General features: G+C 39.1%; 5 protein-coding genes across 7 annotated transcripts; 3 read left to right on the forward strand and 2 right to left on the reverse strand.

Annotated features, from left to right (window-relative positions):
* Nucleotides 1–655: 655 nt before the first annotated feature.
* On the forward strand, nt 656–2,479 carry LOC119999122 (salicylic acid-binding protein 2-like). Its single transcript, XM_038846643.1, has 3 exons — nt 656–1,074; nt 1,911–2,048; nt 2,121–2,479. Exons 1-3 carry the CDS (start codon nt 703–705, stop codon nt 2,400–2,402), a joined length of 792 nt encoding a protein of 263 aa, XP_038702571.1. The 5' UTR covers nt 656–702; the 3' UTR covers nt 2,403–2,479.
* A 713-nt stretch (nt 2,480–3,192) lies between these two features.
* Nucleotides 3,193–7,965, reverse strand: LOC119999109 (nuclear pore complex protein NUP58). Of its 3 annotated transcripts, XR_005468342.1 has the most exons (7): nt 7,555–7,965; nt 6,857–6,971; nt 5,444–5,911; nt 4,493–5,033; nt 3,984–4,024; nt 3,449–3,682; nt 3,193–3,345 (listed from the first exon to the last, which is right to left on the reverse strand). XR_005468342.1 is itself a non-coding variant. In XM_038846639.1 (6 exons), the coding sequence occupies exons 1-6, from the start codon at nt 7,791–7,793 to the stop codon at nt 3,644–3,646; spliced, it is 1,440 nt and encodes a 479-aa protein (XP_038702567.1). In that variant the 5' UTR covers nt 7,794–7,965; the 3' UTR covers nt 3,207–3,643. The 3 variants fall into 3 exon arrangements, 2 of the variants coding, with proteins under 2 accessions (XP_038702567.1, XP_038702561.1); XM_038846639.1 differs by having other exon boundaries at nt 3,207–3,679; XM_038846633.1 differs by having other exon boundaries at nt 3,207–3,682.
* A 1,188-nt stretch (nt 7,966–9,153) lies between these two features.
* LOC120002593 (GDSL esterase/lipase At2g23540) lies at nt 9,154–10,874 on the reverse strand. Its single transcript, XM_038851357.1, has 5 exons — nt 10,573–10,874; nt 10,327–10,457; nt 9,941–10,189; nt 9,594–9,849; nt 9,154–9,507 (listed from the first exon to the last, which is right to left on the reverse strand). Exons 1-5 carry the CDS (start codon nt 10,817–10,819, stop codon nt 9,284–9,286), a joined length of 1,107 nt encoding a protein of 368 aa, XP_038707285.1. The 5' UTR covers nt 10,820–10,874; the 3' UTR covers nt 9,154–9,283.
* An 835-nt stretch (nt 10,875–11,709) lies between these two features.
* On the forward strand, nt 11,710–15,180 carry LOC119987497. The gene is made up of 5 exons (XM_038832456.1): nt 11,710–12,050; nt 12,304–12,525; nt 12,720–12,803; nt 13,729–13,858; nt 13,974–15,180. Exons 1-5 carry the CDS (start codon nt 11,776–11,778, stop codon nt 14,976–14,978), a joined length of 1,716 nt encoding a protein of 571 aa, XP_038688384.1. The 5' UTR covers nt 11,710–11,775; the 3' UTR covers nt 14,979–15,180.
* A 2,808-nt stretch (nt 15,181–17,988) lies between these two features.
* Nucleotides 17,989–22,076, forward strand: LOC119997017. Its single transcript, XM_038843789.1, has one exon. The coding sequence runs from the start codon at nt 18,796–18,798 to the stop codon at nt 21,631–21,633; it is 2,838 nt and encodes a 945-aa protein (XP_038699717.1). The 5' UTR covers nt 17,989–18,795; the 3' UTR covers nt 21,634–22,076.
* The last annotated feature ends 528 nt before the right edge of the window (nt 22,077–22,604 follow it).

Genomic DNA, 22,604 nt, shown 5'->3' on the forward strand with positions numbered 1-22,604 from the left:
CATTCACATCTTTCTATATTTTCTAGCTAAGAGCATTGATTATTGAGGTTATTGATTTTTTTTTCTTGCTTTTCTGACTTGAACATCGGAGTGTTTTTCCTAAAGCAAACACCTTGGGTTAAGTTTTGTAACTTACATTTGTTCATCTTCCAACTTAGAAATCTTCATCAACAACTTTCCCAATAAAAACATCTTGATTAGGTTTCGTAGCTTATGTTTGTTCATCTTCCAGCTTAGAAATCTTCATCAACAGCAACCGTGTCCAGCCTAGTCACTTTTCTAACTTAAGCATCGGAAACACCTTGGGTTAGGGCTTCGTAACTTTTGTTTGTTCATATTCCAGCTTAGAAATCTTCATCAGCGACAATCTATCCACTTGAGGTGTTCGTGAGACAAGTCAAATTCGCACGTCATCATTACCAAATCCGAATCCCACAAATAATATATTAGAAAAAAAAATCTCTACGCACTAGTTCATATCCATTTTGTAACGGGTCTCTATCTACACACTCACAATCACATGCATGTGCAGTCAAAAGTTGAATTATTGGAAAGAAAGGAAAAATCAAACTTTTGATTTCCGGGCCACGGCCGAACCCTTTTCGTCAACGCAGCAGCCCCAGACAAAGCAAAGTAGAACTGTGTCTCTGTGTGTATATATGTTAAGTACACAGGCGAAGGAGAGACCAGATAGGAAAACAAATGGTAGAAGTCATGAAACAAGAGCATTTTGTTTTAGTGCATGGGGCATGCCATGGGGCTTGGTCTTGGTACAAGCTGAAACCACGACTCGAGGCCGCCGGCCACCGTGTCACAACGCTCGATCTCGCGGCCTCGGGCATAGACAGGAAGGCAATAGAAGATGTTCACTCAATTGATGAATACAGTGAGCCTTTGTTGGAGATTATGGCATCACTTCCCCATGATGAAAAGGTTATACTCGTTGGACACAGCCTAGGAGGTTTGAGTTTGGCTCTAGCCATGGACAAATTCCCAGAGAAGATCTCAGTTGCTGTGTTTTTGACAGCCTTCATGCCAGACACAACACACCCAGCTTCTTATATTTTGGATCAGGTATGCAATCATCAATGGTCAAGTAGAAAAAACTACCAGTTTATACTTTATACACTTCATTGAACATGCAATGCATAGGGTTTTCAATTTCTGATTGCTAATATCCAATCCCACTAGACTAATTTCTGCAAACGGAAATGATAAACATCCCAGCAGCTGAGTTGGACGCACAAATTCCAAGTGAATTCGTGGGCTCCACATTTCCCATATGATGTACAAAAAAATCATGTGCGTACGACTCCGTAGCAACTGGGATCCGTATCGTTACTGTTTCTGCAAACTTTGTGTGAGGTTAGAGCATCCACAATGGTGTTTGTAATATCAAGCACTCCAAAACCATTCTCTCTCTTCTCCTTTATCCTGTGTGACACAATTTTTCATATATTCCAACACTCTATACTCACTTTCTCTATTTTCTCTCTCTTCCTTTTCATATCTCTCTTCTCCTTTTCCTCTTCTCTGTCTTCCTTTTTATCATCTCTCTCTTCCTTTTCATCACCTCTCTCTTCCTTTTTATCATCTCTCTCTTCAGTATTCATCAACTATATACATACTTCAACTCTCAAGTATCATTTTTTCATAACTAATTTTTCAAGTGTCATTTTTCATCCATTGTGTGCATATAGCGCTATACTTATAAAAAAAGTAACATTTCAAGTACTTGAAATACACTCCATTATACTCATTGTGAACATCTAGCACTTAACTTATCAAGAAAGTATCATCTCAAGTACTTCAAAATCATCCCATTGTGGATGCTCTTATCTTTCTCATCAGTGTTCAAATGCAATGAAAACGTTTACAAGTCATAATAGTGCTTTCATTTTGATCCCTAGTACAATGAGAGGACTCCAGCAAAAGCATGGCTGGACACTCAATTTGCTCCCTATGGAGACTCTGATCCCCCTCTCATGACAATGTTTTTTGGGCCAAAGTTCTTTGCATCTAAGCTCTATCAGCTCTCCCCTGTCGAGGTAAATTGATTTATCTATCCTCTTCAATCAATAATAGCCACTTTTTCCCCATACTAATGGTTACTCGTGAAGGATCTTGAGTTGTCAAAGGTTTTGGCAAGGCCAGGGTCCCTATTTTTAGCAGATTTGGCGAAGGCAAAGAAGTTCACCAATGAAGGTTATGGGGCGGTGACAAGGGTCTTTGTCCTGTGTGGTGAAGATAAAGCTATACCAGTTGAGTTCCAGCGCTGGATGATCCAAAACAGTCCAGTCCAAGAAGTACTGGAGATTATGGATGCAGATCACATGCCTATGAATTCCAAGACACAAGAACTGTGTGATTGTCTCGTGGAAATAGCACAGAAACACTCGTAGTTTGATTAGTGTAATTACTTTTTTGTGATGGACCTATCATATGGCCTACATGCATCTCTACTTTGACTAATAAGACACGACGAAATGCTGTTGTCTGTCACTATATTGTTCAGTGTTCTCCACACGGCCGGTCCTGGGTTGGGCGAGCTCGGCAGACGCCCCAGCCCCCAATTCCCATGGACGACATTCGCACATGCACACACGAGCCCATCTCACAAATTGTGATGAAAACTCTAATGAGATTTGAATTCATGACCTCCCGCTTGTGTTAAGAGTTATCACAGTCAAGCTCACCATGTCAACCAACGACCCAACGACGCTTCTTATTGCTAGTTTGTTTGCTTGTGTTGTGTGATGCAGGGCTCTCGCAGGCTCGGGTAGGCCACTGCTTCTCAAATGGGTAAAAACTACGCGATAGGATGACTAGCATTTGAGATACAAATTATTGGGCTTCAAACTACATGTTCTAAAAAGGAAAATGTGAAAGACCTGGTATGCATGAATCGCGCTTATTTGGTCATGTGATAACGTGCCTAAAAAGACAAAGAATAAAACTTGGTGCTCTTCAAATCTCTTGTTTTCTTAGGTGTCCAGAATGCATTAATAGAGCAAAACAAGTCCCCAATTGCACACCAAGGCGATACTCTCACCTTGGTGTATAACAAAATAATAGTGATTCTTTGGAAAGCCTTGCAGAAGTGGTCATATGGGGGAGGGAAAAAAATGGGTCAGCAGCGGCTCCATATTCTTGTCATTGGATGTTCAGTCCTCTAAATGCAGGCATCTAAGATTTCCTTAGAAACATAAGAAAATATCCAAATTTAGTAGCTGAAAGCTGAAGACTACATGATTAGAATGCCTCTGCTCATGGCAGGCGAAATTCAATGGCAAACAATGTGCTCTCTGGCCAACCGAAAGTGATGTATCTAAGAAGTTCGACGAACTGGCAGATGAAAAATAAAATGAAATCTATGGTAAGTAACAGTTAACAAGTATCACGGAGCATTTTTGTTACAGCACTTAGAACACAAAGGAAGAGAGCATACTTGTAATACGGCACAACAAGGCACATGAATAAATTTTCTTCTTCACATCTAAAACTTCTGGCACAACAAGACAACCCAGGAGAAGATTTTTATTAGCTCCTGAAACAAGGTACCCAAATCCAGTTCCAGTACTAGGTAGAAGCCAGAGGAACCCATTTTGCACCCCAATTTCCAGATCTTTCAATACCAATGTAACTAGCGCCGAGCAGTTCGAGACTTTGGACGCGATGACTTCTTCAATAAACCAGAGAAGAAAGAGAGAACTCAGTCAATGCATAGTGTCATGAAAATGTATGAGTTAAAAAAGGTGACAACATGGACCCAGAAACAGAAGTAGCATCTGCAGTATATATCATAGCGTGTGCAATGTGTGACCATGAATCAACAACGGCTGTTGAACTTCTAGCCACTTCGATTTCAAGTAACAATAGCATTGAATTATCTTCAGTGGCAAGTTTTGAGCATTGGAGATACAAAGTCAATCAAAAATGTCCAGAGAAAATATCGTAAGCTGAGAGGAACAAAAACTACTTACAGATGAAGGACCAAAGCTAGCCCCCGATCCAGTTGCAGCACCTGGGACAACCAAAGAGGGTTGAAACACAAGTAATATAACTCTCAGAAACTTATGTGGAAACATGACGATGAGCTGGAAACCATTGGCTCGTAGATTTAACATTTTTCATATTGGGATAACACTTTTGATTCTTGATATAGAATGCGCACCAGCTGCTATAATTACCAAATCACAAGCTTCTAAGCAAGACTTAAATATCACTCAACTGAAAAATCAACACCAGCTATGCCTTTGAAAGGTCAAAATTAGAGCCCAACGTTCATCTCGCCGCAATCATGGGCAATGAACAAATCATCATTAACTTACAGTACTATATCATTGGCTAGTTCATGAAATAACATAACACAGGAACCATATTGGACAAATAACCCAAGTAAGGGTCAGCCTTAGGTGTTTCAAAATCACAAGCTATGTTCATCACAGTCAAAAGCAATAGCCTATCTAAAGTGCAGGAGAAACCAATATACCTGAAGCAAATGGAGTTGAAAATAGTCCACCTCCCGCAGAAGTGGCTGGACCAAAAGTTGAAGCAGCGGTATTGAACAAAGAGGGAGTTGAAGCAGAACCAAACAGTGATGCTGACGAGGGACCAAACAGTGGTGTCTGGGGTGAGGCACCAGATGATCCAAACAAAGAAGATACGGGAGCAGAGGTAGAAGGCGTTGCAAACAATGAAGATGACGGCATGGAGACAGATGGAGCAGAAGATGGTGTGTTTAAAAGAGAGAATCCACCCCCCGAAGAACCAGCTGATGGTCCTGCAACTGTCTGTAGAGCAGTTGATTGACCAGGGGTACTGGAGCTGGCAAACAAACCAGCAACTTTTGTCGAAGGCTGTGGGTTTGGCGGTAAGTGCAAAGTTGGATGCACCCTCTTGGCAGCAGCTTCTTGTTTCGCTGTTTCCCTACGATTAGCCTCAAGAAAAGGATCATTTCCGGCCCCCCGGCGGCGCTGGTCAGCAAGATAAGCAGTTCTCATTGATTCAATGTACTGATGAATACTCTCCACCTAGGATATAAACAATAATGCATCTATCATAAATACCATGTAAGAATTAACTGCAAAAACACAAAGCAAATATTAATAGATACTACAGAGAAAGAAAGGAAAAAAAAAAAAAAAAGGAAGAAGAAGAAGAAGACATCCTACGTAGTTTGAACTAGTGGTGCTCCTCAGTAAATGCTGAAATGTTAACAATGACTTAATTTCAACTGTTGGGTTCCATCAAAAATTTGTTGCAGTTACAATCATATTTTGCAAAAAAAAGTGTATCGAGAAAATTCTTACATAAGGCATGAAAATTGTACCAAAACAGCACGCAAATACATTGTAGACGGAAAGGAGGCGTGGCATAATGTGATATTCAAAACAACCATATAACAGAACAAAGGTTGCACATTACATTTGACTTTCTTTACCTTGGCAGCCACATGAACAAAAAAATCGTGTACATTTGACATGACTTTTGGAAGGGACTGTAGTAAGGCTCCCGGATTAGAAGAATTTCTGTCAGAGTCTAAGAATAACAATTGCTCTAACTCTTCAATCCACTGCCGACACTCACCCAAGTATTTCTCAAATCTGGCAACTGTCTGCTGCAGGAATGGAGATGGTTTCTTTGGAAGCCCACTATAGAAATCAAAAAGGGGCACTATAGACGTAACTGATTGTTGAACAGTAGAACCTGGCGTCACGGTTCCCGGAGCTTGTGATGGTGCGGTGGCACTTGAAGCACCTCCCACATTCGGATGAGCAAACCTTGGACGTAACATAGTAAAAGAACGAATGGCTACCTCTGTATTTCTCAACATAACTTTAACATTGGTCATCAGTTCGTGCAGCAGAGCTTTCTGCTGTTCCATGGCAGTACTAATACTACCAAGTTCCTGCCATGAAAAATTAGTCAACAAGCCTAGCACTTGGAACAAATTCTAAAATAGAAAAGAGGCGACATTGTCAATTAATTTTAAAATTCCAACCACTAAGGAAATAAATAACTCAATTAAAATTCAAACACAAAACAAAGGATCCAAAAGTAAGATCTTTCCTTTGGGGACTTGATTAAAAACTAATGCAAAACAATAAAACTGCATCCAACACTTTAGTGTCTTCTAGCCAAAGAAAGAACATTTGATCATGCGATTTTGGCATCTCAAACCCTTCTGGCAGAGCCATACCTGGATGTTAGCAAATACCCATATATCTTTGTTTTCTCCCAATTTCAGCCACCCATCAACTTAATGACGTGTATCAGCAATTTCCAAGCACCCATTAGATGACAGTTTGACGGAAGGAATAAACTTATTTTAAAACACCAAACAAAGTATAGTTCAAAATTATACAGAAAATTAAGAATCTATTTGAACAACTTTTATTCTTTGGCACTAATTAAAAACATTTGCCAATTAAAAATTTAAAAATGTATTTCATCCTCATAATTTTCTTTTGTTGACTAATGAAAATTGCTAATTGTTGGTCCATTATCCTCACAGCAGATTTGCATAACTTTCACCTATATCCAAAGGGTCTATTAAATTTTATTTCAACTAAAATGCAGCAACAAGGATTAAAGACAATAGACATGACCTTAGTTTCAAAAAGAAAGGAACAAAAGAGAAAGAAATTCAGCTGGTATTATGTGACCCACACGACGCATGATAATTAAATAATGGTTGCAAAAGCTGGAGGAGCACTTTATGCACATAAAGAGGCATTAGCCCAAACACAAAAGGAATGTACCAAAATATTTATACTCATTGAAATGGCAACACAAAACTAAGAAACTGCAGATATTATATCACAAATAAATTTGATCAAACAAATGTATAAACCTGTACAACATGGCTAGCATCAAGCTCAAAACCTTCATTGGAAACTGAGGAATCATAAAGACGACTACACTGATCTAACCTCTGGCTCTCATCCCGATACTCCAATATTCGTTCCCTGCATAATAAAAGATCTGATCACCGCATAAGGCACATCGTAGAACCATAGAAACCCATCCACCAAAGCAAATAAAAGATAAAGGACAACTGGAATTCAACTTCATACCCATCAATTCAGCAGGAACAAATCATATTGCAAACAATAAGCTCCAATTAAAGCTCCAAACTTCAAAAGAAAAGGTAATAAATGCATAATCCACATCACAGTTGAAAAATGGATTGTCTTTTTGTAATGCTTCGCTCAAGTAATGAGTAAGCAAAGAATCCCTAAATATCAGTCTTTCTGGCTAATAATGTCATAGAAAAACAAATCAAATAACATCTTTGAATCTGAAAAAAAAATCGAGTATGTCAAAACGTCCAAGCAATCAAATAGTTCCAATTCAAGTCAGCATAAAAGATCAATTTCGCTAAACGCCATCACATATTTCAAACAACAAAACAGAGCAAAAGAAAATTAAAAAGTACATTCTTTGCTAAAAGTCATTTATTTTCTTTCGCAAAAATTCTCAGCAACCAAACAAACCTTCAAAGAAAAACCAAGATTCGAAATCGAGAGAGGAACCAAACCAAATACGCACTCAATATGGAGGAGAAACTTCTGGGAATCCGGATGGAGATCTGCCCATTTGGTACTGTAATTCGCTGGCGCTTTATCATTGGTAAATAGGTACAACTGCTGCTGCTGTTGTTCAGGTTGCTGTTGCTGCTGCTGTTGTTGTTGTGGGAAAAGAGGGCTACTTTGTTGGAAAGGCTGGGTCTGGAAGAGCTGTTGCTGGGGCTGCTGTTGCTGGGGAGTTGAAAACATAGAAAACGCCATTCTTGTTACTGTTTTCAGAATTTCTGTTGCAGAGAAGCCGAACTTTGTTTTCGGCTATCCATTAGGGACGGAGATTGAATTGAAGTATAAACACAGGCACGCCTATTTGAAACCCTAGGAGAGGGAATGGAAATTTAGGAGAAGCAGGAAACACCCGCCTTGGGAATTTCTTTTTTCTGGTTAATTATTATTTTTAGTTAATTTACTTTTTAATTTAAATATGGCGTCCAAGTGTGCGTGGAATTTGAAACTGAAGGGCCCAAAAGGATCCACTATTAAACGTTTTTGGGCTTTCACAGGGCCCAAAAAAATTAGCCTATAATATTTTAGTCTATGTGAGCTTTATTTGCACTCCATTATTTTCTAACTATACCCCAACTTTGATCAATGTAGTTTTGACCCTGTTTAAGATTATCATACTCCACTTCAAACCTTCGACGAGTAACTTGCGAGTAGGAAGGGAGACTTGTCACGCCGTAGCTTATCATGCCCTCCCTGCCCTACATCGTTCCTGAGCATGACATCCCCACCCTATCACAATTGTGAGTTTTAAGGGTTTATTTGTTTTTAGATTTGTGGGTTTACATCAATTTATGGGCGATCATATTCTTGCTTTACTAAAAGTCTAAAGTTTGAATTAGTTTAAGGTTTAGGGGTTTCTCAATTGTATCATTGTAGGTTAACTAATCAGTTTGATCATATGCAAAAGATATCATCATGAAGTTGAGACAAATAATGACACAACTCTAACTTTCACTACAGATACGGAGTACAAATATATTGGGGTGTGATTTGAAAACAATAGAGTATAAATAAATCTCACCTTTAGACTGAGTGTAAAAACTAAGGGCATGAAATGAAACTTGTGTACTTCTAGTCTTCTACTACTCCATGAGTCCATGGCATTTATGGGCCTTTCGGTGTTAGCAGAGTTCTGTTTCTGAAATAGGCCCATAAAATGAACTCTATATTGGGCTCAAATTGGCCTATTTCACATGAAACTTGTCCATCTTCATGGTATTTATGGGCCTTGCAGTGCACATAGTTTCAATGTGTTGGAAGTTTGACCTAATACAAGGTGACCACTCTTTCTTTTAGTTGATGATGGTAGGTGACTGGACTTATTACAACCAACTTACCCAGCAGAGTAGCTAACAAGGCTGCTTTGGTCAAAATTGGTGCAGATTTTATCCTCCACCGTAAGCTAGATCAACAACCCCCCAACTACATTGAATCTAATACATTTACCAAATAATTAAGGACAAAACCCAATTTGATTAACCTGCAAAACTAAGAAATTATTACAGGAGTAGTAAAAAAGGTTAAGACAGACAAAACAGAGGAAGAGAAGCAGGGGACAGATAAAGGAACTTGTGATTATGATATTTATTCTTAATATGGCACAAGCATCACTGCATTAACAATTCTTGCTGCAACAAACAATCAAACAAGACAATGAGATTCACCGGAACAGCTCGAAACGGGTACAATCAAAGGTCTCTAAGTTGTCTGAGATTCATGGGAGATATGTATTGTTTCCCCCCATCAAGCAGTTGCTTAGCAATTATAATATTTGCAGCCTCACTTGGATGATAAGGATCCCAAAACACATGCTTTGCTCGATCCTGGCACATACTAGACGTCGGTCCACAAGGGATTATCCCCGCGAATTGACCTCCATTTCCACAGCAAGCTCTGCTTGCAGTTATAAATCCTGCACAAAAAACACCCATTAGTTTACTTACCATTCATTGCAATCTAAGTCTCATGGATTACAGAAGCAGCGTTAACATGACTAACCATATTTGTTATAGTTTCTAATGAGTTCCATGACTAGATCATACACATTGGCCAAAATAAAGGTTGCTCCAGGAAGGTTGTCATTGAGTTGTGCTAGTAAATCCTTCAACTTCCCATTGTACTGTGTTGCCAGCTGATTAGCCAAACTCACACATTCATTTTCGTCTAATTGGTTTATTGTCTTCTGGTAAGGTATGCAGCCTATCGGTCCAACGTTTCCAATGACGAATTTCCGAGCATCCAACTGATACATCCTCTGTATCATCATATACACAGCATTAATTTCAGCAAGAGATTATAGTTTTCTTGGCTAACTAGAGTGGCTTATTGGATATAATCATACATACAGTGAGTTGGTTTCTTAAGTGGGATAGCATATCATCGACGAAAGCATCCGGACTTTCGGAAATTCTTGCTCCAACGGAGAGTACTGGAAGGAGATAGTTGTTCAGAAAATCATTTGCTCCAATAGTGATTGAAAATATGGATTTCTTCATAATGTAGTCCCTGGCCTGTGATGCCCCCAAGAGTTGATCAAATTGTCTTCTGGTAATGTTGAAGTAGTCAACTTGAACATCCATGCCTAGCCTATTAACCTGCACACAAAAAAAAGTTCAGATTACATTAAGAACGGCCCGAGTTTACGTCCATATCGGATATCCAAAGCGCACACTTGTATGGTGTCGTTTTCGGTTACCAAAAAAAAGTGTCATTTGAGACCCTGAGGACTTACAAATATTCTTCCAGTTGCATTCATAATCCCTCCTCCTCCTGAAGCATAATTCACACCATAAAGTATAGTTTTTCCAGTAGCATTTGGAGCCAAAAATGGGACAGCATAGTTTGGTATTCCCAGTTCTTCACCTGAGAAACACATATACAATTTGTAGTGATTAGTGTATATATATATATAGATATATAACATGGGATTACAGAGAAGAACTACATATATTTTCTTGAAGGAGAGCTTAATAATTACCTACAATATCACCAATGGTTCTCCCATTAGTGAATCGGCCAGTAGGGTTTCCGCCAGATGCCTTGAAATCTATTCCATTTGGTTTTATGTTGGCCCTAGACAATGTTGATAGATAATTGTTGTTTCCAGCATCAACTAGTGAATCCCCAAATATGAATGAAGCTCCCAAATTACTATCATCAGCAGCATTGGCACCAAAGCTATAAATAAAGATGGTAAGAACCAAGGCCACAATATAGGACTTCATAGTGCCAATCAATCACTAAAGCAATGTTTGTGAGGAGTATATATATATAAGGAGTTCTTAATTTCCTGTAACTCTTAAACCCATTTGGGAAGAAGCTTGTGGGATTGTTGTTGTGAAGGTGAAATTTGGTTTGACCCTTTATGGTGGAGGAGAGGACTAGGTCAAGGTGATTCGAGAATTCATATGGGTAGTTCATCAACATTAGTTCATAACTTCTTCAAGCAATTGCAGCTCAATGGAAGGTCAATGTGAGTGAGTGACTTTAATTGATCATTGTGACGTTTTGGCACTTAAAATATTTTGTACCAAAATAAAGAATCTTATGGGGAGTACTTATTTGTGTATTGTTTGGTTTAGGAGTTGAAACAACATAGAAGCTCAACCACTTCGCAATAGTCGGGTGTGCGGCATCAAAGTTCGGGAATTAGAATCAACCCGCTATAATATTAAATTTTTTTGTGAAATCTTAGTTGCGTGGGCTTGTCCCTATTTGTATGGGTTTCGACCTAATCTTAACCATCAGTCCAAAATTTATGTTCACTCAACTATTTGAAAGATATACTAAGCTGGGTGGGTTCCTCGATTACCCAAAAAAAAACACCCAAAGAAGCTGTTTCAAGTTGTGTGTGGTTTATATTTCTAAAAAAAAAATTTAAAAATTGTGTATGGTTTAGGAGATGGGCTTTTATTATATTGGGCAGATCAATTTTATTATGTTGGGCCGATTGTGGATGCCCTGAATGTTTGAAAGCCCATACCTACTTGAGCAATCCGAGAAATTTGAAGTGACAGTTGAGGGCAATAATGACATTTAGCTGTGCTTCAGCCTCTGCTAAAACCCTCACTACTCAAAAAGTGACCGTTGAAACTCCATTAGTCAGTCCGTAGAGAGTCTCAGAGAACCCTAGACGATATCTCCATTAGTCAGTCCATTAGTCAGTCCGTAGAGAGTGAAAATGCCGACTCTGAAGAAGACAACCCTAAACGCAGACACCCTAACAAGCCCCGACCTCCGTATCAACAATGACCAGACTCAAAAGATTTCTCTCTATGAGCAATCAAGAGAGGAGAGAATCAAAGAGAACATGCAAAAGATGAAAAATCTGGGTCTAAAAGATATCTCTCTCACGCTTCGGTCAATTGATCGTCCTAATAAGCGCCAGAGGAACCCAGCTTTGGCTCACAAAGCCGCTCCAGTGATTCCATATGGTCCCCAGAGGCGCTCCTCCAGGTGATTCTGTACTCTCTCTCATTTTTAAGTTCTAGAAAAAACCCTCTCCGGCTCGTGAATGTACTGGGAATATAAATAAACAAATTATTATTGTTTCTTTGAAATTCTGTTGGAGATGAGATGTGTGGGAAGAGATGTACGTTGTGGGGGGTTAGGTTTTATTTCATTTCAGCTATTTCACGAAAGAAAAATCAAGACTTTATTGTGATTTTGATGAATGTGAACTCCCTTTTTTTGTGAATTCAATCTTCAGATTGCAGAATGCAACGCCGGTTAGTTACTCGGAGTATGTGGCTTTGAACGATGATCAGGACCCCAAGCTAGAGATGGGTTCAAAACCAGAGGTTTACACAGAAGATCATGAGAAGTTGTTGGGAAACACTGAGATGAGCTGGACACTTTTTGTGGATGGTTTTGGAAAGGACGGAAGACGAATTTATGATCCAGTCAAAGGAAAGACTTGCCATCAATGCAGGTGAGTTTGTGTGTTTGAAGAGGTATCCAAACATGTTTCAGCCCCACTGCCCACAATGCTCTCACACTGGGGGAGCCGGGGTGAGGTCAGGGAAGGATAAGATTAGTGCCCATCTCTAACATTTCTTCCTACACTGAAGGTTCTAGGGCTTATTTTATCAATATAGTTAAGACTCGCTTACTGTTGCTTTACAGACAGAAGACTCTTGGACTCCGCACTCACTGCAGCCAATGCAACTTGGTCCAGGGACAGTTTTGTGGGGATTGTTTATACATGAGGTATTATTTTCTAAACTTGTGTTCGTCATTGGTATCTGTTCTCCTTGTGGTTCTCAGTTTTGATGATTTGTGACCTTTTAATTCTAATAAAATCACGGTCACTTCAAAATAGTATCCGTTGTTTAAAATCTCATCACAGCATAAGCACATAACATTTGATTCCTTGCTGAGTGCGTAGCCCCCTTTAGTCTACTCTGCCATGGGATGGACCTTCTTCTGCACATCATGCTTTTCCAAACTTAAAAAGAAAAGTACATATTTCATATTTGTTACATGTGTTATTACTTTCTCTCAGGAACTTGACTTACATGAAGAATACTAGTCCCTAATTTGTCAACTGAGCTCAACTCAGAGGTGCATATCTGTTTAAGGAAAAAGTTAGTTTCTTATGGATATCTAGGTTAATTAACATGCTTAATAAAGTTAACTTATCGCATTTCTTAAACAGTGTTTCCCGTTAAGTTTTTTTCATAATGCTTTATTCGTTAGCAACTTTAAACTTCTTTATTAATTTGATTATAAAACCACAACTATGTAATGCTTCATTGGAAGAACTCCGACTTTTGATCTTGAATTTTTCTGTGACAATTGCTAGCCAATTTGTAGGATCAACTTGCATTGCAGATCAACTTATTCTTTCTGCCATTTAAGATGGAGATATTACATATCCACAAGGAACATGGTGTCATACCCGTAGGAGATTACCATGACATATAAGTCTTGGAGAATCAGCATGGCTAGTTGCGGAACATTCTTCGTTGTATACTTCTTGCTAACTAGAATTCATTATGACATCGAAAGTTGATAAAGCAGGCTGCCGTGCCCTGGAGCCTGAAGCCTTTTAGCCTGGCTTTTGGATTCAATAGACATTGTAATACGTAAAATCTAATTCATGTGCTTGTTTTTTTATTTGATTTATGTGCAGATATGGGGAGCATGTAGTTGAAGCTATCGAGAACCCAAATTGGATTTGCCCGGCCTGTCGTGGAATTTGCAACTGCAGCTTGTGTAGACAGGCAAAAGGATGGCCAGCAACTGGTTCTCTTTATAGGAAGGTACCAAACTAAATCTGAATTTTATCTAAAAAAATGAGAAAAAAACGAAAACTGATTACGCTTATTTTTGAGAAATTATGATGAAGCCTTTTAAAAAAATTTCCCACCCTTTTAGATATCAAATCTGGGCTTCAAGTCAGTTGCACATTATCTCATTCAAACCCAGCGCTCTCAAAATAATGTAGAAAAGGATTCAGGTAGTCTCAATCAAGTTTCTGCAAAGAGGTCACTGCCTTTTTCAGATATGGAAACTCTGTCCACAGAATCTCCAGCGGTCAATAATGATCAACTTGGATCGTTAAAGACTAAAGCTGATGAAAAAAGAGAGGGAGAATCCAAAAATGAGGAGAGCATGCAAAGCGGCCCATATCTAGCAACTGATGATCAAAGTTTGGCTGACAGTCACCAGATACTTAAAAGGAAGCGTGCATTGTCTTTTGAACCAGAATGTATTGCTGGACAACAAAGGCAGACAAGTATGGACCATGATATTGCATCAAGTGGAATGAAGGAGAACATTTTGAATGTCGAGCAAGGTGTAGATAATACATCGTCTGTTATGGCATTGGTGCAAGAGAAGGAAATGCTTATTGTGGATAACCAACATGATGGCAGTAATATTGCAATTGAGATTTGTCCGAAACTTGAGAAGCCTTCTTATACCACTGAACCAAACCCAAACAGCATTGCTGGAAAGTTAGGGCAGCATAGCGTAAATAATGGAGGCTGTGATGAGGAGTCCAGAGGAAGATATAAGCAATTAGATGTTGATAAAGGGTCAAATGGTACACTTTCTGATCAGGAACTGAAGAAGGAAAACAAAACTTGTTTTGTGGAGCATAGCAAAGTTGTCTTGGACCCAAAGCTTAAGAAGAAGCCTGCTCGAGTCAGCAAACTGGGTACAGATGGTATTGCTGAAAGATTAAAGCAAAGGCATAGATTGAGCAAAGGCCTTGATGAAGAGGTACCACCAACCATGAATGACAAAGCTTCGGTTATGAGACTGGCTACTAATAATATCTCATCAGGAAAGGCAGACATTGACCTTGACGCAAATCCTGTGAAAACTAGCCCAGACGATTTTATACGAAGATTGAGGCCTAGAATCAAGACAACATGAAGATGGAGGTTTCTTTTTGCACAAGGATTGAATTTAGAGTTAATGTTGCAAGAAGTATAGCCTTATGTTTTGCAGACTTCTGAGTGGTTATGCAACATTTTCCTGTCAAACTGTTATTTGGTTTTTTGTCCCTTTGGGATCTTTGAAGTATGTTAGTAGTGCTTTGGCTGCAGCATGAGCAATGTACTAGTGTTAAACCTTACTTGGTTTTCCTGTTCTGTCCATTTAATCATGGTCAGAACTCATTTTATGATCTGTCATGAACCATGTGAAAGAAACTAACAAGATACCATTACAAGAGCAGGGAACCAAAGCTGACTTTCATCTAAATCAACATCTGAAATTGACCTGACACCAACTCTAATGAGAAAATAAAATAAGGTTCAAGGTTTCATTGAGGACTAGAATTAAAGCAATCATGGTGTGCATTTTCTTTTATTTCAAAACCAGATAATACTTGGACATCCATGGGACCTGACTGACCCAAGCAATACTGGTTGCAATCAAAATACCAAAGATGTTGGCTCGAACCCAACAAAAATAAGTTGAGCCCACAAGCCAATTATTTAGTAGTGAGGACCAGCCTTAATTGGTATATGATGAGGCCAGCTAAGACCTGTCCTCCAAAGACTATTAGAAATAAGAAATAAGAAATAGCAGCATTAACAATTTGAATTAGGTCTGTGTAATATGGAGAGTGACATCATATAGGCAAAATGTGGTCAGTCAGGAAAACAAACTAAAGTTCAATGATCATGCTTTATCAAGAAAAAAAGATCCAACCCTCCTCATTCATCATGATTAATTATGATCTTTTTAGCTCAATTGTGAATTTCTCTGCGGCAAGTCCATATGGACTCGGAAAATCAGTTCGATTCTCATTGAGAGTAATACATTTGTAGTAACACGTTGGGCTTAGACCCAACTCATCAAGTGATAAATTTTCGTGCATGCGGGCTTGATACCTGAGTTTAGGCCCGTATCGAATGTCCAAATAACAAACTTGTAGAATGTCTTTCTCGATTAACTTAAAAAGACTAATTTGGTGTTTCCATAAACTTGGTTGACCACTCATGAATCATAATCACATCTTTGGGTGGCATTAAACTATCATGACAAGTTATACTAACTCTTAGTAATGCACGTGCTCTCCACGTCGATCATATATGTGATCTGTCTTGCTGCTCAGAAAATACATGAAAGATAACGAACACTTCTTTGTTTTATCAAAATGACACAGCATGACATACCAGGTCAATATATTTATATAATCATATCTCCAATCCTGTCTCACTCAAGGATGATGTCTTGAGCTTGATTTTGTTAGATTTTCTTAGCATATTCTTATAGATATAAATAATTTATACCTCAGTATATATATAACCAGTTATCAAGTCTTAACTTCTGTTCATTTTAAGTCATAATCATAAATTTGTCTGTCACGAATGAGGGAACTCTAGAATTCTCTAATGTTTACAATTTTTATCCAATAATGAAACCCGTTGGTTGGAGAGATTTACCACAAATGTCTGTTAAAATGACCATTTATCTCAAACTATGCTATGGTTTATGCTCCAACTACTCTTGTTTTTTACTTGTTTTTTACTTTGACCTATTAGGGTTTAGTCAAAATTGTCTCTTCCAATGGGGAAGAAAAGTAAACTGCAATCAGTCCAAATGGTCCTTTTACTTTTTGGGGCTATCTGAGGTGTTTAGTGGACCTTATTAGAGAATCCAAAGGTGTATGTATGTATTTGTGTTTTCTTTGGTTACACAACTGTTTATAATTTCTGCTTCTAGCTATGGAAAGGGGAAATCTTGACCTATAAACCCCAAAAAAAAAGAAATCCCCACAGCACCTAACCTCTTTAATGGCAGTCATAATATGACCATACACATAGTCATTGTGGGAATGCAATGAAATAAATGCATCAGAAGATGTTTATTCAAAATAAGACAATAATCTATAAATCGAGATGGTTAAGACATATATTCGATTTGATGATACTTAAATTCGAGTCTCCGAGGGACTCCTCTCCACCCCGTATACAAATTTTTGTTGTAGTGATTAAGACAAAAACATTATCAAAATAAACTGGAATCTAGAAGCATTTTGCAGGTTTAATTTGTTGAATATTTATTGTCATGCTCTTAACATCCAAGATACCATTGCTTGAAGAAAGAACCAGTGACACCAAACATTGATTGTGAACTGGGTATTACCCTATTTTATTAATATTGTCTAGTTAATTTCTCTTCTAAATGGTTGACTATTATATATGTCATTTTTCTAGAATACTAGTAGCTCAATGACACTGATATGTATGGTATCTTATAAAAGTCTCAAGTTCGAACCTCCCCATCTCCATAATTTAAAAAGAGTATATATGTCATTTTTTTTTACAAGAAGTCTAAATTTAAGGGGATGGGTGTGGCTGGAATCATTCCAGCCAATTCCACCCATCACAGCCATTACATCATCATTAATTGTACTTAATGACATTATGAAACAAGTATCATCGACGGCTGTGATGGGTGAAATTGGTTGGAATCATTCCAACCCCTCCCATCCCAAATTTAAGAAACTCTGCTATTTTGGCAAGAAAAAAAGCAGAAATTCAAAGGCACAAAGCTTAAAAAGAAAGCACAATTTGATTATAGTATGCTCATGAGTCATAGGTAGGTGAGTGAAATTGAAATTTCATATAGAAACTAGAAATAATGACAAAACAATATTATTTGAGATTGAGACCAGCAATCAAAGAATTTTCAATGGTGGGAGGAGGGTTTGGACATGGCACAATTTTACAGTTGGACAAAAAGAGCTTTTACAAAGCCAGCTGATTGTTTTGACTTTCAGCCAAGTAGAAAAGCTTAGTGGGCCAACAATGGAAATACTAATATTTTTGATTGAATAAAATATAAATGTTAATATTGTATTTGCGAAGCTTATAATGAAAAATAGTGATTAAAAAATGCACACAGTAACATTACTCGCATTTGGATTGTGACTTGTGAAAGTCAATGTCCTTTCTCACTGTCTGCTAAGGGAAGGTTACTCTGGAAGTTTGTGGGAGTCAATATCAGAGGGGAAGAGAGAGAGAGAGAGAGAGAGAGAGAGAGAGAGCAGTGGGGTTATCAATGCTGGTATGTTTTGTTCTGGGTATACTAAATGAGCATTTGATGTTGAGAGGTGGGTTTTTTGCTTAGCTTCCATTGTTGTTGCAGGGAAGAAAGAGAGTGAAACTTAAAGAGAGGACTTGATGCTTGCGGTGTTTCCTCTTTCATCTTCATGTGAGAAAGAAACGAAAGAAAAGGCATAATTTTTGGAAGCTCTTCTGTGTTGTGGAGGACTCGCCCTTTTTTGGGCTTCTTTAGCTTGTCTCCGAAAATTGGGATCTGGGTTTTGAGTTTTAGGGTTTGAGTATTCTTTTGATTCTTCCACTCTATCTTGGGTTCCTTTAAAGTTTGTTTCTGGAGTTGAATTTTTCCCGGAAATGGGGTTTTGACTTTTTCTCGAACCATTTTGCTGGGTTTTGTTTCTGTGGGGCTGTTCACCTGGAATTTGTTGCAGCTGAGATTTGATATCTGTCTCAAGATTGCTTTGACTCTGTTTCTTGTTATGGGTTCGCGAGAAAATCTAGGTTTGTCGTTCTTGATCTAGTTCAAGAACCCATATCCTCTCTTGTTGCTTTGAGGCCTAGGGCTTGAAAAGGATCCCTCTTTGTGGGTTCTTGTTAGATGGGCTAAATCCCTCTCTTTTCTGGTTTCCTGAGCTAGTTTCCTTTCTGGGGTTTCGACACAGTCAAAAGCTTTCATGCATCTTTCACTGTGGAAGCCCTTAACTCACTGTGCCGCACTAATCTTGGACAAGAAGGGCAGCAAAAGGAGAGATGCCTCTGATTCTGCTCCTGAGCTCAATAAAAACCCGTCTGTTCTTCGAAAACTACAAGAACACAAACTGAGAGAGGCTCTTGAAGAAGCCTCTGAAGATGGTTCTCTTGTCAAATCCAAAGATATGGAGTCTGAGGCTCAAGCCAATCAAGATGAGAGCCTAGGGAAATCAAGATCCCTTGCAAGACTCAATGCCCAGCGTGAGTTCCTCCGTGCCACAGCTCTTGCTACAGAACGAACGTTTGAGGATGAAGATGACATCCCTGACCTTCAGGAATCCTTCTCCAAATTCCTGACTATGTATCCCAAGTACCAATCATCAGAGAAAGTTGATCAGCTTAGGTCAGATGAATATTCACATTTGTCTCCCAAGGTATGTCTTGATTATTGCGGATTTGGGCTGTTTTCTTATCTGCAAACATTGCATTATTGGGATTCTTGTACATTTAGCTTATCTGAGATCACGGCCAATCTGAGTAATCATGCTCTTTATGGGGGTGCTGAGAAAGGCACTGTGGAACACGATATAAAGACTAGAATTATGGATTATTTGAACATCCCGGAGAATGAGTATGGCCTTGTGTTTACTGTGAGTAGAGGATCTGCATTTAAATTGTTGGCTGAATCATACCCATTTCACACAAATAAAAAGTTATTGACCATGTTTGATTATGAGAGTCAGTCTGTAACTTGGATGTCTCAGAGGGCCAAAGAAAAGGGTGCTAAAGCTTACAGTGCTTGGTTTAAATGGCCAACTCTCAAGCTTTGTTCCACTGATTTGAGGAAACAAATTTCCAACAAGAAGAAGAGAAAGAAGGACTCTGCTGTTGGTTTGTTTGTGTTTCCAGTGCAGTCCAGAGTTACTGGGGCAAAGTATTCTTACCAATGGATGGCACTTGCTCAACAAAACAATTGGCATGTCTTGCTAGATGCTGGATCATTGGGTCCCAAAGATATGGATTCACTCGGTTTATCCTTGTTCCGTCCAGATTTTATAATCACTTCATTTTACAGGGTGTTTGGTCACGATCCAACTGGTTTTGGATGCCTTCTTATCAAGAAATCAGTTATGGGAAGCCTCCAGAACCAGTCTGGCAGCACAGGGTCTGGAATTGTGAAAATTACCCCTGAATATCCTATGTATCTGAGTGACTCTGTCGATGGTCTGGACAAATTGGTAGGAATTAACGATGATGAAGTTGTTGGAAGCACTGATAAAACTGCCGAAACTCGCCCAGGGTCACAGCTGCCTGCATTTTCTGGGGCATATACATCGGCTCAGGTGAGAGACGTATTTGAAACTGAAATGGAGCATGAGAATAGCTCTGACAGAGATGGGACTAGCACCATTTTTGAAGAAACTGAGAGCCTCTCGGTTGGGGAGGTAATGAAGAGCCCAGTGTTCAGTGAAGATGAGTCATCTGACAATTCATTATGGATCGATTTGGGTCAAAGTCCCTTGGGTTCTGATAATGCAGGTCAGTTGACCAGACAGAAAACAGCCTCTCCCTTGCCGTCCTTTTGGTTTTCTGGGAAGAAAAACCACAAGCTGCTCTCTCCAAAGCCATCCTCAAAGATATACAGTAGCCCAATATATGATGAGAAAGACGTAAACATAGGTCCTCACAACGACCACCCCGTGCTATCATTTGATGCTGCTGTTCTATCTGTTTCTCATGAACTGGACCGTGTTAAGGAGATTCCTGAAGAGGAGCAGTTCACAGAAACAAAGCACACCTCACTGAGTAATAAGAAGAGTTCAGATCGTTCGCATTTTTCAGAGATCGAGGAAGAACCTGGAACCATTGAACCACATCCTAGTGGGTCTGTTTTAAATGGTGACACAAATGGCTCTCAGCGCAACATGTCAACTTCTGCCACTCAGAATCACTCTGCAATTAATTACTCAAGCTCTGAAATTTTACCTGAGATTAAAGAGAGTGCTATAAGAAGAGAAACAGAAGGCGAGTTTAGATTGCTTGGGAGAAGAGAAGGGAATCGATATTCTGGTGGCAGGCTTTTTGGGTTGGAAGAGAATGAACATCCTAGCATGGGAAGAAGGGTATCCTTCAGCACGGAAGATAATCGAAAAGAGCACCTGGGCCATACTTCAGAGCCAGGAGAAATATCAGTAACCAGCCTCGATGAAGAGTACAGCAGTGATGGGGAATATGGTGATGGCCAAGACTGGGATAGGAGAGAACCTGAGATAGCATGCCGGCATCTCGATCATGTTAATATGTTGGGTCTCAATAGAACTACCACTCGTCTGCGATTTTTGATCAACTGGCTTGTGACTTCTTTGCTGCAATTAAGGTTCCCTGGTTCAGATGGGGATGGTCGGATGCATCTTGTTCACATTTATGGCCCGAAAATAAAATATGAAAGGGGTGCTGCAGTGGCTTTCAATCTAAGGGACCGAAATAAGGGGCTAATCAATCCAGAAGTTGTTCAGAAATTAGCTGAAAGTGAAGGTATATCTCTTGGCTTGGGTTTCCTCGGTCACATAAAAATTGTAGACAGTCCAAGACGACATGGAGCTCTGAATCTTGAAGATACTACTCTTTGCCGGCCAATGGAAAATGGTCGTCATGACGGAAAAAATGTGTTTGTTCGTGCCGAAGTTGTCACCGCTTCTCTTGGCTTTCTGACAAACTTTGAGGATGTTTACAAGTTGTGGGCCTTTGTTGGAAAGTTTCTGAACCCAACCTTTATCAAAGAGGGTGGGCTCCCAACTGTTGCAGAAGGCTCAGAGACGTGAGTAATGAGATTTCTATGTGATTTTGTTCCAGTATCATATGTGGATTCTCTTGGGCAATGAACATCTTGGGCATTAGAGTTGGAGTCGAGGATCGGAGGCTAAGAGAGGATCAGAAGCTACTACTACCTTTGAAGTGGTTAGATTCTTCTGCCCTTCATCACGACCCTCCGATGTGAGCAATGAATTTGATAATTCATGTTCGTTCTTGTCTTAATTTCCTCCTTTTTGGGTTCTTGTAGAGTGGGATTTAGTATTTGTGCCGTTTTGGGGAGTTAAGGTTACCTTTAAGGCTGAATACATGTGAACAATTCTAACCACCTTAACTTTCTGCCTTTCCCCTATTCAAAATTGAATCTTGCTACTGTAAAAAGTACTCATTGTGGCTGCTGCAGTTTGCGATCCTTTGGTGCCATGCCTTCAAATTACAATTTCTCTACTTATCACTTCTATTCTTGTGTTTATCTAACACTGACTCGGCCTAGGAATGGACTCAGAAAATTTACCAGTTTAAGACTGCAAGTTCAACAGTTGCTCCAAATTCTGATGGGTGTTTTGGTTCCCTGGAAAACAACAATGTGCTTGAATGAATCTGAAGTTGGTATGAGTTGAATTTTGGTCTTTGAACACTTCCTTGGTCCAGTTGCAGGTGAAAGAAAACGACTGATAAGGTTACTTGGTCCAGTTGCATTGTTGTTTTGGTCATTTTTCTTGACATTAAGATAATGAATTTTGTATTGTTGACATTTAAACCTAACTAATGTGACACTAAACAAGAAAGCATGATGCAGAAGGTGATCAATTTGAAAAGAGAAACAGAAAGGACAATGCAAGTAAATGGGCCACTTCCCATAAAGTTTTGTTTCCCAATCAAAAGAATAGTGCAGGTGTGCATGATCGTCTCTCTTTGTTGGACTAGATTCTGCATTTGTAGAAAACCTGAGTGGAACTTTTTTGGTAAAGTTGGTATGCAA

Source organism: Tripterygium wilfordii, chromosome 1, assembly GCF_013401445.1.
Source record: "Tripterygium wilfordii isolate XIE 37 chromosome 1, ASM1340144v1, whole genome shotgun sequence".
NCBI classification, from domain to species: Eukaryota; Viridiplantae; Streptophyta; class Magnoliopsida; order Celastrales; family Celastraceae; genus Tripterygium; species Tripterygium wilfordii.

Coding starts and splice junctions, on each gene's coding strand:
- LOC119999109 (XM_038846633.1), bottom strand. CDS start 7,793: ATGGCGTTTTCTATGTTTTCAACTCCCCAGCAACAGCAGCCCCAGCAA. Junction 5,912..6,856: donor ATGCTAGCCATGTTGTACAG/GTTTATACATTT, acceptor TTTTCATGGCAG/GAACTTGGTAGTATTAGTAC. Junction 3,683..3,983: donor CTAGCTTTGGTCCTTCATCT/GTAAGTAGTTTT, acceptor GGTTTATTGAAG/AAGTCATCGCGTCCAAAGTC.
- LOC119987497 (XM_038832456.1), top strand. CDS start 11,776: ATGCCGACTCTGAAGAAGACAACCCTAAACGCAGACACCCTAACAAGC. Junction 12,526..12,719: donor AAGACTTGCCATCAATGCAG/GTGAGTTTGTGT, acceptor GTTGCTTTACAG/ACAGAAGACTCTTGGACTCC. Junction 12,804..13,728: donor GGGGATTGTTTATACATGAG/GTATTATTTTCT, acceptor ATTTATGTGCAG/ATATGGGGAGCATGTAGTTG.
- LOC119997017 (XM_038843789.1), top strand. CDS start 18,796: ATGCATCTTTCACTGTGGAAGCCCTTAACTCACTGTGCCGCACTAATC.
- LOC119999122 (XM_038846643.1), top strand. CDS start 703: ATGGTAGAAGTCATGAAACAAGAGCATTTTGTTTTAGTGCATGGGGCA. Junction 1,075..1,910: donor CTTCTTATATTTTGGATCAG/GTATGCAATCAT, acceptor TTTGATCCCTAG/TACAATGAGAGGACTCCAGC. Junction 2,049..2,120: donor ATCAGCTCTCCCCTGTCGAG/GTAAATTGATTT, acceptor TTACTCGTGAAG/GATCTTGAGTTGTCAAAGGT.
- LOC120002593 (XM_038851357.1), bottom strand. CDS start 10,819: ATGAAGTCCTATATTGTGGCCTTGGTTCTTACCATCTTTATTTATAGC. Junction 10,458..10,572: donor AACCATTGGTGATATTGTAG/GTAATTATTAAG, acceptor TGTGTTTCTCAG/GTGAAGAACTGGGAATACCA. Junction 9,850..9,940: donor ACTTAAGAAACCAACTCACT/GTATGTATGATT, acceptor ATGATGATACAG/AGGATGTATCAGTTGGATGC.